This window comes from Ricinus communis, chromosome 5 (assembly GCF_019578655.1).
Source record: "Ricinus communis isolate WT05 ecotype wild-type chromosome 5, ASM1957865v1, whole genome shotgun sequence".
Classification (NCBI taxonomy): domain Eukaryota; kingdom Viridiplantae; phylum Streptophyta; class Magnoliopsida; order Malpighiales; family Euphorbiaceae; genus Ricinus; species Ricinus communis.
Window position 1 is genome coordinate 6,614,240 of NC_063260.1, and position 11,637 is coordinate 6,625,876.

At 33.1% G+C, this 11,637-nt stretch overlaps 1 protein-coding gene across 1 annotated transcript; it reads right to left on the minus strand.

Moving 5' to 3' along the window:
• Window positions 1-184: 184 nt before the first annotated feature.
• LOC8276922 (probable LRR receptor-like serine/threonine-protein kinase At3g47570) lies at window positions 185-3,826 on the minus strand. The gene is made up of 2 exons (XM_015723405.3): window positions 1,046-3,826; window positions 185-777 (listed from the first exon to the last, which is right to left on the minus strand). The coding sequence occupies exons 1-2, from the start codon at window positions 3,777-3,779 to the stop codon at window positions 413-415; spliced, it is 3,099 nt and encodes a 1,032-aa protein (XP_015578891.3). The 5' UTR covers window positions 3,780-3,826; the 3' UTR covers window positions 185-412.
• Between the last annotated feature and the right edge of the window lie 7,811 nt (window positions 3,827-11,637).

The window sequence follows — 11,637 nt, forward strand, 5'->3', positions numbered from 1 at the left end:
TAGAGTAGAGAGAGTATATTTACTAGTTTAGGATAAACTTTCTTAAAGAAAAGTGAATTAAGTTAGAATAATCAATTTATTTAGTTTTTGTTTAAGAATTTTTAGAATCAAATCAAGTCAATTTCTGATTTACTTAGTATACAGCTATGATAACCTTTGGTGCTAAATAGGACAATTCTTCATGGGACGATAATCCACAATAGTAATTATATAAAACTTAGTGAACATGTACACTTGCATCATAATAATTTTATAGAACTCATTTCAACCAAATGATCACATTACATCCATTGATTTTATCTTAAAAGACTAAATGATTGAAACTCAACCAACTCAATAAAACCATTTAGCATAGATTAGAAACATATAATATAATTGGCTATGATCAAAGTGGACTCTCAGCTTTTCTCCATTAATGCACTCGAGACTTAAGAAGTTTGTTCTTCACAGACCTGAGTCGAGAAGCAGCATCACTGATGTTCATGCGCTGATGTGGTTGCTCAGCAGAACAAGAGATTCCAATTTCGAATATCGAAATCAGGCACTCAAGAATTATGTTATTCTGCATTGTTCTGTCAATAGATCTTCCTTCAAGAAGAATTGGATCTACAAGGTTTCCTACTTGTTCAGGCAACGCCATCTTAACATAATTATGGAGGTTCAAACCTTCAATAAATATGTTATCAGTAGGCCTCTTCCCGGTGAACATCTCCAATAAAAGTATGCCATAACTATATATATCACCATACGTTGACACTTCACTTCCCGCAGCATACTCTACACAAAATAATTCAATTTGTTAGGAAGTACTTATGAACTTCTTCTATTTTATATATGGAATCTAATGAAATTGAGCTTACTTGTACTGGAAGTTTCTTCGGGAGTGTAAAAGAATTTCTAATGCATTTTTAACCATTAAACTTTTGTATTTGAAAAAGTCATATCATAAATTAACTCTTATATACTCTTTATAAGAGTCAAACTAGTCTTGTTTGATTTAGTCACACTGTATAGTAAAAAGCATAGAATGATAATATAAATTTACCTGGAGGAGCATAACCAATTGTTCCTCTTAGTCCCACAGAACTAGACTCGTTTGCTGAAGAATGGAAGGTCTCTTCAAAAAAGAACTTGGCTAACCCAAAGTCACTTACACGTCCAGTCATATCATCATCAAGAAGGATGTTACTTGGCTTGAGATCACAATGAATTATTGGTCTCTCACATTGAAGATGAAGATACTCAATTGCATAAGCAATATCAGTTGCGATGTCTATACGTTGAAGAAGATTTAAAGTTGTTGGTTCTTCATCTGGTGTGGGAGTAGGATGCACCCACTTCTCCAAGCTTCCATTGCTCATGAACTCATAAACCAAAGCCTTGAAATCATCACCCTGATGGTCAATGCTTGAGCATGCTGTCAATACCTTGACAAGATTTCTATGTCGGATGCTCCTCAATGCCTCACATTCAACCATGAAACTCTTGGAAGATCCTCGACGATCCAAGTTAAATACCTTGACAGCAATTACAAGAAGCCTTCCTTCTTCTTCCTGGTCAAGAATCCCTTTATAAACAGATCCAAAGCTACCTGTACCAATCAGATTCGCTGAAGAGAACCCATCCGTTGCTTTCAAGAGGCTATGATAAGACACCTGAATTAACTTATTGTCATAAGAGCTTGATGCATTTTCTTCTCTTTTCCTTCTTGATCGATAAAGAAATAAACAAAAAAATGCTATTGTTACACCAAGAACCACAGAAGTTATTGAAATGATCAATGCCTTCTTTGTTCCTTTCTTTGGCTTATCGAAATTGCATCTTGGCAGCTGAAGTTCTGGGATTCCACCACAAAGCTTGTTGTTTCCTTCAACAGATGTTGCATTTGCATTCTTGAAAACTCCTTTTGTCGGTACTTCCCCTTCAAAACTATTGTACGACAGATTTAACTTTTGCAACTTAAGGTCTTGCAGAAACTCCGCAATTTTTCCTGACAGATTGTTACGAGAAAGATCTAACGTTTGAAGACCCTTTAATGAAATTAAAGAGGAGGGGATGGAACCACTGAAAAAATTTCCATCCAAGATTAGAATTTCTAAACTTGCACAACTTCCAAGACTCTCAGGAATCTGACCTGACAACATGTTATTAGAAACATCCAAAATGCCTAAATTTGTTAACCTTTCAACTTCTTTTGGAAGATTACCATTCAAATGGTAATTATTAGACAGGTCAAGCATTCGTGATAAGGAGGAGAGACTCATAATTTCTGAGGGTATAGTGCCGCTAAGATTGTTGTAGGAAAGTTCCATTGCTAATAGGCTCTGGCACTGCCCTATGCTGGAAGGGATAATGCCATGAAGATTATTTTCCATCAAACTAAAAAGAATTAAATTTGTCAAGTTTCCTAGAGACGATGGAATTTCTCCTGAGAAATAGTTGGTAAAAAGATACAATACGCGCAGGTTTCTAAGCTTTCCAATGCTAGAAGGAATGTTTCCTGAAAGTTTGTTGTTCGTAACTTGAAAAATTTCCAAGTTGACGAGGTTGTCAATTCCGTTTGGAATGTTTCCATAGATTTGATTATAATCAAAAAACAAACCTCTGAGATTCCTTGACAAGTTGCAGATTTTTTCAGGGAACTTCCCTCCAAAACTGTTGTTTGCTATACCCAAGTACTGTAAAGTTGTGACATTGGTCAAAGAAGAGAGAAAATTCAAGTCGCCATCTTCTCCAATACCTAGATGGTTGCCGGTTACATCGAACCCTTCAAGTTTACGTAAAGTTTCTAAGGAAGGAACTTTTCCACTAAGCTTATTTCCACCAAGTTGAATTTTGAGTATATTTGAAAAATTGGAGATTGAGTTAGGAATGGATCCAGAAAACTGGTTCAAGGAGATTGAAAAGAATTTGATATTTGGAAAATTGTTGCCCAACTCTAAGGGAAGGTAACCTGTGAACCGGTTAGACCGTATATCGAAAGCTAAAATTGAAGAGAGATTGAAAATGGATGCTGGGATGATACCTGAAAACTCATTATTAGAAAGTTGTAATAGCATAAGATTCTCTAACTGGCCTAGAGTAGGAGGCAGACTCCCAGAAAAGTTATTGTCAGAGGCATATAAAGCTTTAAGAGATGACAAGTTCCCTAAAGATGGAGGGATAGAGCCTGTTAGATGGTTGTTCCCGAAAGAAATGTTTTGAACCTTCGACAAGAAGCCAATCTCCATTGGAATTGATCCTTCCAGCTGGTTTACTTGAACTTGGATCCTAACAAGGTTAGAGCAACCAGATATGTTTGGAGGGATTTCGCCGCGAAGCGAATTGGTGTTCAAGAATAACTCTTGCAGGCGGCGCAAGCGGCCGATTTGTGGAGGAATTGACTGGCTGAAGCTGTTGTTTTGGAGGTATAGTTCCCTCAGGAAGCTCAGATTACCAACATGCGGTGATATGGAACCTGAAAGCCTGAGGGCCTGCAGGTCGAGCTTGGTGACTCTCTGGTGCCTACGACCACAAGTGACACCACGCCACTCGCAAAACTGTAGGGTATCATTCCATGAGTTGAAAACCCCAAGTGGGTCGCCATTGATTTTGGCCCTAAATTCGAGCAAGGCTAGTCGATCAGTTTCATTGCCAGTAGTTGCAGAACTGGCCATGATAAAGTTGCAGACGAGAAGAGCAACAACATGGAAGCAAAACGAAGAGAAGGACACCTTCGGACTTGTGTAAGAAAGCCTTGGAAGCATTTTGCAAGTGAAGGATTTGGTGGGAGTGTACATCAGGATGGAAAAGTGGTATATGAGAAAGACTCGTTCAGTACTGGTTCAGATTATCAGTGGAGAAACAGATTTATAGAATGAGATGTGGGCAACAGTAATTAATTTCAAAAATAGAGGGCTTATATTTTAATAACTTAAGAGTAAAAAGCCATTTATTTCCTAATCATCTCTAGAAATATAAAGTAGGAATCTAAGTGGGAGAGTCCAATTAAAAATTTAATCATTTGTAACTAATTCACCAAAAATATATGAACAACGGTATACATGTGTTAGTAAATATTTCATATTTTCTGACGTTTGAACATCTTATTGTGTATTATATAATTACTTTTTACATACTATTGTATAAGTTGTACGTATATTAGCTAAGTATATTGTAATAAATAAGCAAATAATATATATAAATATATATTTTATATTTTAATATTAAAAAATTAATATATAATTATTTAAAAATAACAAATATATATTACTTATTTATCAATTTGGTAGAGTGAGTTATCAATAAAGATTTTCAAAGGCTGATCTTAATTTTCAGAGTACTTGCAAGAATGATTAAAAAGCGTCAGACAAAATTGTCCGGCCACTTACTCCGATGATGAAATCAGTAAATTTGTATAAGGATGGCTAAAGTGTATGAGTTTGTAAGATTATATTTACCTGCAAGTGTAGTGCCCCCATTCTTTATATAGACGTCAAAAGTCTTCCAGTCTATTTATAAGAGAAACTCCACATCTGTAGGTCATCTTAATCATATTAGGATTTATACTCTTATTTGTTAGCAGAGTTCTAGGTTAGGCCGGACTCTATGACTAGAGTCCTCTTAATACACGATTTCTTATAGCCCTAGTTATAGTGGAAAATAATATTTGGTCAACCCCGCCTTTCTCGGGCAAGACAAGTTAGCTTTATGATACTCAGTTATCATTAATTCCCCTCTCTTTGTCACAGAGTATTTATGCTTGACACTCCTCATTTTTCAAGTGCTTAGTAACTCATACATGGTAGCAAGCTTGGCGCTTTTAAAGCATTAGTCTGACATATTGTGTTTAATTATGAGGTAAGCTCGGCTATGCTATTTGAATTTCAAATGTCCGTGACTTCTGATATGCCCATTGACGTTTCATTCGTCGCACCTTTCATAATGACAACCGTTTATCATTTATGTTTGCCGAAGGACGATTATATCCCCGGTTTTTGGAATGTTCCATCATAACAACGAGGAATATTTGGGTCCTCTAGCATCTTTTATGGATTACTAAAATTTTCACTGTTTCTTTCATTTCTTCCTCTGCTATCGACTTGCTACATCTTTTTCCTATTTTCTTGATTTATCATTGTGGTTTTCTACGGAAAACTCACGAGTAAGTCCTTTGTATTTTGTGATTTTGCTTTTATTTATTTGTGCCTTTCTTCCTCTTCTTCTTCTTCTTCTATTTTCTTTCTCTGGTTGCCATTTTATTTTACTAGATGGAATCCCTAGAAAATGCTAGTCCTAGGAACACTAGAGAGATGTCTGACCAAACTCTCTTTCAAAATTCCGCCGATAATTTTGTCGGTAGAGAGGCGCCCTCCTCTAATCAGGGGGAGGATAAAACATCCAGACAATAGAGAGCTGAGCAAGGTTACAACTCTTCAGGTATACCTACTCAGCCCTTTGTTTGTTCGGCTGTTTCTAATTCTAATTATTTTTTCTTTTACAGTGATTGATTTGTAGGAGCTAAAGAAGATCAAACTTAACAAGGGCAGAAGGTCTGCTACCTCGTCCTCGGCCTTACCTACTTCTCCACCTGCCCTAGTTCAACACGATACTCCTGAGGGTAGCACGACTACTCCAGACCTGAGCTCAGAGGTGCCAGTTGAAGAACAAGCTTTAGTGAAATGTCCTTCTTTGTCCTCTGAAAATCGTGGAAAGCGTCCTGGCTGATAGATGAGGATGACTGCATGGAGGTTGGCGTTCCCGCCACTAATCGCTTCCCTGATCCTCGGCCTTTCTTAGAGAAAAAATGTAGGGTGGATTTGACGGTTCAAAAGCCTTCTTTGGTTGAAGAGCTTACTAACCTGATTAACTTCAAAGCTGATTTTAAGGAGCTTGAGAATATCCACCCTTCCGAGTTTTATGCTCTTCAAATGTCTCTCATCCTTCAGGTAACTTTACCTCTTATCAAATATCTTTCTCTCCTTTTTTATATTAATACATATTTGACCCTTGAAGCTATGACATTGGGTAATGCTCGAAAAAATTATGAGAAGCAGCTAAGTTAGCAAGCCTCTCATGATCGTGTTAAAGCAGAACTTCGAGCATATCCTTCAAAAACAATATGAAGAATTTGCTGCTCGGGCGAAAGTGGGAAGGTGAGTTGAAGCTGCTAATGCCCAGGCTGAAAATGCTACTACTCAGCTTAGCTCGATCGTGGTCAAGAAAAGAATTACCGGTCTATGCATTGCCGAGTTAGAACTGGAGTGTGCGTAGCTTACCTCCAAGCTCGCTGATCAGACTTCAGTTAATGAGAAGCTGGAGGCTGAGAAGGACGGCTTCTATTCGGAGATGTCATTTCTACTATCCAGTTATGAAGAAGCTGTTAAAGAGAATGTGAAGGCTAAGTTTTTAGATGCTGATCTATCCTTCTTGAAGGAATTGGACATCGAGGACATCGGCAATAAGTCCTGGGAGCAAGCTGCTGAAGGAGTTGAGGATGGAGAGCAAATGAGAGCTGAGATCGCTAATATAGTTCCTCTTTCGCAAGAGCGCTTGGAAAGCACGAAGGCGCTTTTTATGTCTTTAGGAAACTTTTTACCTAGTCATCAAATTTGCATTTAATGAGCCTTGGACCAATTGTAACATCTCTAAGAGATAGGTATGAGTATAAATACCCTTCATAAAGACTTAGAAAAAAAGAAGTGACCTTGTCTTGTCCAAACTCTTGTAAATTTATTTCTCAACTTTCTACACTCAATATCTTTTTTTGTAAAGTGTATTAAGTTGAATCTCATTGTTCAATTAAAACTCTAAAGGGTTTTTGTGTGAGCCTAGGTATAAAAAACACATGAAATTGGTGGTTGAGTAACTATTAATACTCAAGGGTTAAGGGACTTAGTTAGAGATTAGTTCACTAAGGGAAGATGTTTAGTGTTAGCCTTGGAAAACACCAAGTTGTTGGGTGAACTTGTAAAATACAAAGGTTGTAATTTTAAAGATTATAGTGGAATACTCAAGTATGATCTTGAGGACTGGATGTAGGGAGGATTGTTTCTAAACCACTATAAACCTTTGTGTTAATCTTTTCAATCCTAATTCTCTTCCAATTCTCTTTACTCTTTGTTTAATCCTTGTATGTGACCTAAAATTATTCAATTCCACAATTCAATCTCCCCTTCTTGGTTTCAAGGAATAATAGGTACAAAACAAGTTAAGTTCAAGAAGATCCAATTATTGGTGACAAAATATGAGCTCTTCAAAATGAAGCCAAATAAGAGCATCAGTGACAAGACTAACTGGATTCTCACCTCATTAACAACTTAAGGTAGTTAGGTAAGCATTATGAACTTGTTGACATTAATAACAAGATGCTCAAAGCTCTACTAATAAAGGACTATGGTTTAAAGAGTAGCATATATTGAAGAAGAAAATAAGGACTTAGGAAAAGTGTCAACGAATGAGTTTATCAGCGAGCTATTTAACCATGACATGGATTTTAAGAAACAGAAAGAGCAAGAAAAGGAAAGAGAAGCAAAGAGAAAGCCCTTGGCTCTCAAAAGCTCCATATGATAACAACAAGAAAATAAGAGCTTTAGTACATCCTGAATCAAGTGAAGATGGGGATGAAGAATTGATTATGCTCTCAGGGAGAGTCAATGAGATCTTGAAGAATAGGAAGAAAGAAAATAGGCCCTTAAAGAAGTCATCCTCCAACTCAAATTACAAAGATAATAAGGAGAAGAATAGTGATCTTACTTGCTATAGTTGTGGGAAGTAAGAGCATATCAAAGTTGATTGCTTTAAGAGTAAAAGCAAGAAGAAGCTTGAGAATGAGAAGGAGAAAAAGAAAATTCAAGGCAACATATGATGACTCTTCGTCAAGTGATGATGAAGAAGAAGAAGTGGCCAACCTATACTTCATGGCACTTGAGAAAAGGTGACTCAAATAAAGTATGCTCCACATCCCACTCTTGTGATGAAGTTGATTATGAAAATAATGTACATTGTGTGGATGATGATGAGCTTCTTGAATCCATGAATTTAAAGTGAAAAAAATTGTTTGAAAATGAATATTTACAAAGACAAATGCTCATCTTAAACTTAAAGAAATCTTTAACTAAGCTCTCTTCTCAAACTTCAACTTTCAAATCTCTTTCAAAAGAAAATGGTACTTTAAAAATGGAAGTTGATGAGTTAAGAGCCTCAATTTCAAAATTTGATAAAGGAAAAAAAAGCCTTGGATACATTAATTGTATCTCAAAGATCTTCCTTGATTAAACATGGTTTGGGCTTCAATGGTGCATCATCATCTTTAACCTCATCCCCAAATGGCTAAATTTATCAAGGCCTCAACAATACAAACCTTTTCAATTGAGGGTATTGACAAAAAGTCCAAAATACATACCAAAGCTCCAAACCCTAAGAAAAAAAAAGAGCTCCACTAGTTTCAAATGCTAAGTCTAAAAGAACTAATCATGCATTCATGTACAAGAAACATATTCTTAAACATACTCATAAAACATGTTCTTGTATGCGTGATAAAGAAAGGAATATGTTGAGATTAAATTTCAAGCAAAGGGGCAATGTGAAGAAAAGGAAATATAAGCCTAATGTTCAATGCTACTATTGCATGAAATTTAGGTACATTAATATATTTTGTTATATTAGGAAGGCACACCTCTAACTAAGAGATCCTTCCATGGCCAACTCCTAAGGACCCAAAATAGTTTGGGTACCTAAAAGAAATGACACTTAATTATTAACATCATCAGGTAAACTTCAACTATAACTGTCCATTTCATTAAAATTTGGGCATGAAGGCTCAGCTTATTCTACTACTTGTTATATAAATCCGCCCTTATTATATTCGACAAACCGCAACCTCAGGATTTACTAGCAGTGTGATGGATAATTGCAATGTCTTCTTCCTCTTAAATTTGATATTTTATAAATATCAAATTCCCACCATAGTTAAAAATTGGTGCCTTAAATAAAGTTCTAGTAATTTGTGCATTTCAAGTAAGTTACAAAGCAATTTCTATCTTGTATAGCAGGATGAAAAAATTTAGTTCTTCATCCATCGTCACCATTTTTTAATATAATTCACAAAGTATACACTCATTTGAGTATAAATAAGCAACGATGATATAATGAGCATCATTTCTGTCATGTAAATTTTCATAAATATAACTAGGTTTTAAAAATATGCTTAATATTACAAGTATACTAACTTTAAATATATGATGTAAATAACTCAAAATATAAAATTTATTAACATGAACATATTTTTTATAAATTCATCATATATGGATATGAATTGATTTTTCTAGTCTTTCCTTATATTTTTCGGGTAACTCATAATTCAACTTTAGCAATATAGGATATCGTGATATATTTTGCTTACCAATTGAATAACTATATGTTTTCTTATTACCTAATTCATATTCTCTTTAATAAATATAAGTTCCTCTATCTTTATAGCTATTCCATAGAGAATCAATGATACATTTTGGATAAGATAAACATGTTCTAAGAGCTTGATATTTTTCACTGCAGTCCTTAAACCACCTTGCCAAACAGCGTTTTGTATGCAATTATTAATTTTTATAATATAATTAACTAAATAGGCCAACTAACCATTCTATTTTCAGGGTCCATTTTAATATTTTCTAACATGCATACTAATTCTCGCATTTTTCTTCATTGTTCACTAGTTTGTATAACCATAAGAATTCGAGCGAATACTAACATAATTTTTTATATAAATATATAAATATAATTAATGACAATTACAATGTAAATAAGTAAAATAATTACTAATCAATTGCAACAAATAAAAACTTCAATATACACATAATTCTAATAAGATTTATGGTAGGATGATTTGTTTTAATAGAATTTTCTTATTTCTAATTTTACCTAAGAAATATTTGCTATACAATTTTCAATCACAAATTAACCACTCATTCAATACAAATATAAAACTATCAAATATAACAATATAGTATCTAAAAATATATATAAATTTTTCAAGTAAAAATTCATATATTATATGATGATTTCTTTTAGAACTAATAAAGACCTATAAATATTATAAATATCATTATATAATATTATACAAAAAAAAATATTCAAAAATTTTTTTAAATATAATTTAGTTACATAATTTCTTACTCATTCATATCTAAAAATTATTACATAGTAACGCACTAAAAAATAATAAAAGGATTTCTTCACAAATTATAAATATCATCATACTTACTCATTCATTACAAAAGATAATAAATTTAAATTTGACTACAAAAATTATACATTTCATCATACTTACAAAATATTTTACTCATTCATCTCTAAATATCATTATATAATATTATAAAAGAAATAATGCAAAAGTAATTATCACTACAAAATTGTAAATGTCGTACTCACAAAATTTTCTAGTCATACATATTTTTTTCTCATTTATATTAAAAAATGCACAAAATATTTTTTACAAATATTAAAAATATCATCATAGTCTACAAAATTTAACTCCACCATAAATAGAAAAAATTATAAAACTCCAATAAAATGTAAAAAAATAAATATTATTATATAATAATGCACATAAAAATAAACATAATAAATAATAAAATAAAATAAAGGATGGTGTTGTTCACTTAGAGGACTGGCGGATAGGGTGGCAAACAACACTGTCTCTTTTTTTATTATTATTTATACGATTAGACTACCCTTAATCAAGAATTTTGATAAAATTTATTCTAAAGTGAGAATTATATTTTTCAAACACCTTCTAAATAAATAAAAAATCATTTAAAATAGATTACCAATTGAACAGGTTACTAATTATCTCATTTAATAATTAAAATTAAAAATGACTGATGTAATTAAAAAGTACTAAATCTAACAATAATTACTGAATATTTAGCCTCGTCCTGGTTCCAATTTCCATACTTATGCAATTTGAGAAATTATTGTAGACTTTAGTTCTAGTCTTGATTTTCTAAGAGATGTCGTGTTTCCATTCCATATTAATTATCACGTACGAGTCCTTGACGATTTTCTTACTCAGTCTATTCTACCAAGAAAAGAGACTTTGGTATAATTGGTCGATTCCCTACCAATGTAAACACAAACTACTGTTAAGTGCCACAACCATTTCAATTTGACGTTAAAGCAGCTATTCCAATACTTCACTTTCAGTCTCCTCAGAAGTAGTTCCATTTGAATGTTCCGTTCTCTTCCAATATCTCATTTTCTTTGTTATAATCTAAAAAGAAAACATTTTTGAGATCCAACAATAGACTCTTAATTCTATAGAATTGATCTAAGCATAGTTTAACAGACACATATGGAGAAAAATAATAAGCAAGGAACGATAGAAGAAATAAATATTATATTTTTTAAAATTTAACTTTTTAATATATTTTAAAATTATTTCTTTTTATACACTAAATTAATAAATAATTGACATATATTTATTAATTTTAAATAATAAAATATATATTAATTATTTAATATTAAAATATAAAATATTTATAATTTGTATAATTTTAAAAAATATATATATTTTATGTGTGAGCAGTTTTAAGAGTGCCGTGCATTCTTCCATGTAGATCCGGTCTTTTCCACGTGGGCTCCATCTATTGGAATTTAAAT